Source organism: Gavialis gangeticus, unplaced genomic scaffold (genome assembly GCF_001723915.1).
Source record: "Gavialis gangeticus isolate Ggan-Ray unplaced genomic scaffold, GavGan_comp1, whole genome shotgun sequence".
NCBI classification, from domain to species: Eukaryota; Metazoa; Chordata; order Crocodylia; family Gavialidae; genus Gavialis; species Gavialis gangeticus.
Genome location: NW_017728998.1, coordinates 12,826,182 through 12,832,041, shown reverse-complemented (window position 1 = coordinate 12,832,041; position 5,860 = coordinate 12,826,182). Strand labels below are relative to the sequence as shown.

The window sequence follows — 5,860 nt, the reverse complement described above, 5'->3', positions numbered from 1 at the left end:
ATCCTAGTGCTGGAGTTCAGGAAAGATGAAGCAGAAATACAGCAGGGACAAGGGCAAGACAGACGATGGGTATTTTTGCTTCCAAACAAATGTTCCTTACTGGGAGCCCCCGCACATGATTCCAAACTAGTCAGAGCTGCATGGGCAGACCGAACATAAATGCCATCAGGAGTACAAGAGAATTATGTTGTCGTCCCCATATCCTGTCCTGAACCTATATCATTCTCACCTTCCTGTGCTGAAGTGGGTGAAAGCAAAACCAACTCCATTTGAGTGATTTTTCTGATTTTTCACACATTGTGCCTGCTCTGTTGAACAACCAGTGGAGTATTTCAGGCCTAATTCATGAAAGGTATGCATCCCCATGTTTAATTCATGATGTTGCACAATAATTTTCTTTTTTAGGGGTGTTTTTTTTGCAGGGGGGAGAATCTCAGTGTAATGCATAACTCTCACACACGGAGGTATACTGACAATCTTTTGATAGGTTCTTCCTTCTCCTGGATACAAGTGCAGGGAGAAGAAATTGGACCATTCTCCTGATACTCTGTGGTGTGCTAATTAGATGAATCCTCTACCTTAATGTTCCTGTGGTATAGCTTGACCCCCAGCCCACATCTCTTTGAGGAACTCTCATACGCACAAGTATGCAAGGGCACTTCAGAGTTTACAAGATTTGCTCCTTGGTGTTAAGAAATTTCTGTCACCTCTGTCTGGCATCTGGTCTACGTTAAATCATAGGTGCTCTGGACATATATACCTAAGGTCCTGGTTTCAAGAGTCGCATTACAGTGTCAGCATTTCATCTTTCTATGGCCAATATGCCCCCCTCAGCCCCCACACATACACATGCACACATACACAAAGCACATCTAACCCTCAAATTTGGAAAGGAAAACTTGAGAAGGTGACTGGAGTGCAATGGTCTCTCTCTCTCTCACACACACACACACACACACAGTTCTGCTTGTGTAAATGGATGCAAAGAAGACCCACCTACCTAAGGTATCACCTCTCCCCCAGCCCTCCAAACATTTTTTTTTGCAGGGATGACTATTGCTACCATTCCAGGCTCAGGTAGATCTACAGCATAGGTTTGGGACTACTGCGAAGGGCCTTATGGCATGTCATCCTAGGGTACAGGAGTACTTTAATCAACTGCATACACTATACACTGCATTTTCTTATAACCTCCATATTTTTATTTAAGAATTTTACAATTCAAAATATAATGAAACAGAGTACTTTATTATAAAAACTTATAAAACAATTAAATATTACACTTATATTTTTGCTTTTTTACACTATAACCCATATTTTATGTGGCACTATCATTTTCTCTTCTGAATTGTTGTCACTTACTTAAGGAAGTAAGCAATGAAATATAAAGAAGAAGCTATGCATTAATAAATTAATTATTTTACATCAAATAATAAAAGGACACAATAATAAAAAACAACAAAAAACCCTTGCAGTTTTCCTAGAAAAAAATAGAAGTTATAATTATATGATGTCCAATATCAGACAGAGCCTAGTAGATTGAGATATGTTACCAATCATTTCTTAAAGTATCATAGTAAACATGTTTTTCATTTAAATTGTTGCAAAAGGAACTGCTAATTTTAACTGACCACTGTCTGGCATTAGTGCTGAGCTGGCTAATTCTAGTTTGAAATGATATTTTAACAAGCAGTAAAATTGAGATGCATTCATCAAAAGCAGTTGTGGGAATGGGTGGAATTAGATAAATATGTCCCTTATAGCCACTCCCCAGAAAATTACAGTAGGACACAGCCCTGTCTCAGTTAGAATGGTTTTGGCAAATAAATTGGGTGTTTTTCCAATGCAGTAACATTTTAAATTGTATCATTCAATACACGGTCTCTACTGCCTGTTGGCTATTGCAAATATCATCGCAGGTGTTATAAAATGCATGCTATTTGCTTTAGGGCCCCTGATCTAAATAAGTGGATTTTGATCGTTATGAAAATATATAGAGATATCATTGATTTAATTTTTTTTCTGGTTAGCTTACTACTTTTCAGCTAATGATATTGCATGTATGAATAAATAACTCTTCAGCAACGTGTATACATGAAGTAAAAGATTGGCCAAGCTTCTGTTTCCTTTTCGGTAACTGATGAACCAAAATCTGCAGAGATGGAATGAAACATTCTTCAACATATTGGTATTCAAACAATTTAGCTTCTGGCAAAACATAGTTTGAGTATTCATTACTGATAACCAAGTTTAAACCATAACACTACATATCATATGAGCTTAGAAGATGGAGAACTTTATAACCATTAAGCTCACCAAATCCTTGGATGAGTTAGTTGAAATACAAAATGCTATTGTATTTGTAATACACAGCAATGCTAAACGTCCAACATATTCTAACAGCTGAATATTTCTAGGAATACATTTCAAGTTGCTAGGTAACCACCTCTGAGTTTCTACACGAAGCAGAAGGTGAATTCTTCAAAACAATAAAAACAATAGCATGATGCAAAACTCGCTTTTCCAGCAGCAAGTGTAATAGAAAAGCACCATATATCTCCGTAGTGCACTCTTTTACTTCTTGGGGTCACAGCACCTGTGACACTGCATTCTCCAGGCAACAGTCATCTGAATTTCTCTCTTGTGAGAATGGCAGTAAACACCTTCCTTCCTTTGGAAAGTTTATCATCATAACAAATAGGGACAGGACACTATGTTAACACTGTGGTATATGTACCATCACACTGTAACCTTATTTGTGGAATTGGCAACCTCTTTTGATTGCATTCCATTAAATTATCCCAATAAGCCTTGCTTGCCTTAGTGTTTTCCTTATAAGACAGTGCAAAATGATACACTTAAAGAACGAATTGTCCCTTGCTTCTTAGTGTTCAAGTGATCCATAGTACCCTGTACTTTAGTGAGGTCAGCAAAAAAACCAGGCCTTGTTCACTATTTGTCCAACAATTACTGTACCTCAGACATTCCCTTAGAAAATATTACTCTATGGCATGTGTCTCTTCCACCAGTGGTTTATGTGGCACCATGTCCTGCCACAGAATAAATTTAATTCCAACATAAATTGAAGGGAAGAATCCTGTCATTGCAGGGCTGGAATAAAATATTGCTATCAGATCTTCTTTGTGCATGATTTACAGCATTGCTTGCCATAAAATTTGTGGTTGCAGACACCATGCTGGGGGACCAGATGACACCAAGTGAAGAAATCCACACAGGAGGGATCATCTGAAAGAAAAATCCAAGCAGTATGTTTAGATCATGTTTCAGCACTTGTGCAAATGGGGCAGTACTGGAGCATATTGATTTTTACACATTGGTTGGTAATGCATACCTGCTGGATGGCTAGAGTTAAAGGAGTGCAAGGCCATGAACCATCTTTCATTTCAATATTATAATTTCTTGTTGAGTTATCAGCTCACCTTTTTTAAGTAATGTGCTTCAGATCTCTGAGAGGCTATGGAAACAATTTATAGCACAGCACTTTAAAAGTGGTTTAGGGTGAAACCACAGGCCCATTGACTTGATTGAAGTCAATCAAAGGTCTACTATTGATTTTAATAGGACTGGAATTTCCCTAATCTCTATATAATTTTATAGATTATAACTACTGTAGTAAAACCAGCTACTTGTACACACAGACCCCTGAGTAAAGCATATTATAATGCTTGTTAATATAACCATTACACCGTGTTTGATCTGCACCAAAGATAGTATATACTGTTTGTGTGCATGTGTGTGCTTCTCCTCCTCTATAGAAATGTCTAAATGTGTGGACCTCAGTCTGTGTGCGCACAATAAACTGTATATATCTTACCATATTTTACATGGCTTGTATGTGTTATCAAGATTGTGTGCATGCGGGCCAAGTACAGACCGCCAAAAAGCCCGAGGCAGAATCAATTCAATTGTGGCAACTTCCTCTAAGCTGCGCAGGTTGGACTGCTAACCAGCTGAACTGACATTCAGTTTTTAGTTGGGAAAGGCGGGGGCAGGCCCGCACTGAACCACGCCAGTAGGCGGGAGGCGCTAGAGCACATCTCCCAGTCTGCTGACCATTGCCAGCCCAGCCGAGTGTCCCCACTTGGCTCCTCAATACATGCCCTCAATGCCCTGCCCACACACGGGGGATTGAGGACACCCTTAAGCCCCCACAGGGGACTAAGGACACCCTGTCCGGGTGCTGGCCCACCTTGGAGGAGCTTCCGCCTCAAAAGGTTCCCCCCAGTCTGGGTTCCCCTGCCCTTGCAGCCCTGGGGAGCAAAGGGGAATCCTCCCCTCCTTTTTCCCAGCTGCCGATTGCTTCAGCCACTGCCACAGGAGGTAGGGAGAAGAAGTCCTTTGGGCCGGGTGCCTGCCCATGCAGCCCAGCATGGGGGCACCGGGGAGCCCCTGCCTTAGGGGGGCTTCCCCCATCTCAGCCCAAGGTTCTCCAGGGAGCTGAGGGAAATTTTCTCCTCCCAAACCCCACAGCTGCTTGCCTTAGCCCCTCTGAGTCTCCGGGTAGACCCAGGCAGCCTCAAGGAGTGAGGGGAATTCTACTTCCCTGCAAAATTTTTGCCTCAGAAGTGCAGCAGGTCTGACAAAACTGGCTGTGGAGGAGCAGGAGAATTTCCCTCTCCTCCCTGAGGTTGCCCGGGGCTATCCCTGAGACTCGCAGGGACTAAGGCAAGCAGATCTAGGGTTGGGGAGGGGAAGAATTCCCCTCAGCTGCCTGGGGCTGCCCTGGGCTGGAAGACCCTGGGCTGGGGTGAAGAAAAGCCCCCCAAAGCTGGGACTCCCCAGTGACCCCATGCTGGGCTGCATGGGCTGGTACCCAGCCAGGAGGACTCTTTCCCCCTCCCTCCTGTGGCAGCCGCTGAATCAATCAGGAGCTGGGAGTGGGGAGGGCTGCCAAGGGTCAGAAAGCCCCCACCATAGGAGCTTTCCCTCCCCCGCGTGCTGTGTAGAACCTGCCTTAGGGTAGTCTGGGGGTCTGTCCCCACCCTCTCCTCCCCGCCCCCCCATCCCTATGGGCTGACGGACAGAGGTTATAGAGCAGAGGAGTGAGGCAGTCCCTGCTCCACTGGAGCAGACAGCATAGCCCAGGTCTGCAAAGCATCCTGGGATGCTGGGGGACTGTGAGTTAACTTGAACCGGGAAGGGATCTGAAACAGAAGTTCCATAAACTGCTTTGTAGTATCAGTTCAGTCTGATACTACATTCAGCCAAGTTTATCTTCAACTGGCTTGGGCCATTTTGAAAGTGGTTTATGTGTACTCAGCTGTTCTGTTGCAGACTTAAACCAGTTTCCAATCCCTTAAATCGGTTTATGTGTAACTTCTGTCCCTAGCCACAAGGGTTAAGATTTGCAAATACAATACAAATTCTACTGTAGCTTCCTTACTTTTGACACTCAAATATCTCCAGTATTTGTGAGTACAAATGAGAAGTTCTCAATCAATTATAGATGTAATTTGTTAAGTAGCATCTGAGCTGAGACTTCTCGAGCAATCTAAATCACAATGCAACATGCAATCTACTATATTGTATATCTGCTCTATGACTTTAAAAAACTAGGGTTTTTCACAAGCATTTGATGTTGGCCTTGCTCTGTCTTGCTCCCATTAACTGATGTGGGGAAATTCTCATTGGTTTCAGTGGGAGAAGGATTCGTTCACCAGAATGTACCTTTGAAAGTCGCCCCTTTTAATTAAAAAAAAAAAAAATCAGACTATGAAATCCCATGCTTTACTTTGCTTATCTAGTACAGAGTTTTTGCATGTAAAGTCCCGTGTGTTTAAAAAAATTCCTGGCCGTCTGAGTCCACATTTTTTGTAATGGGTGCTTTATACTTCTTTTA

General features: G+C 42.5%; 1 protein-coding gene across 1 annotated transcript in view; it reads right to left on the bottom strand.

The window, feature by feature from the left end:
• Positions 1–1,192: 1,192 nt before the first annotated feature.
• ADAMTS18 (ADAM metallopeptidase with thrombospondin type 1 motif 18) overlaps positions 1,193–5,860 on the bottom strand; it is a 125,232-nt gene continuing 120,564 nt past the window's right edge. Inside the window, exon 21 of the mRNA XM_019505270.1 lies at positions 1,193–3,246. Coding sequence (XP_019360815.1) covers positions 3,131–3,246 — 116 coding nt within the window. The 3' untranslated portion in view covers positions 1,193–3,130. The remainder of the gene's footprint in view (positions 3,247–5,860) is intronic.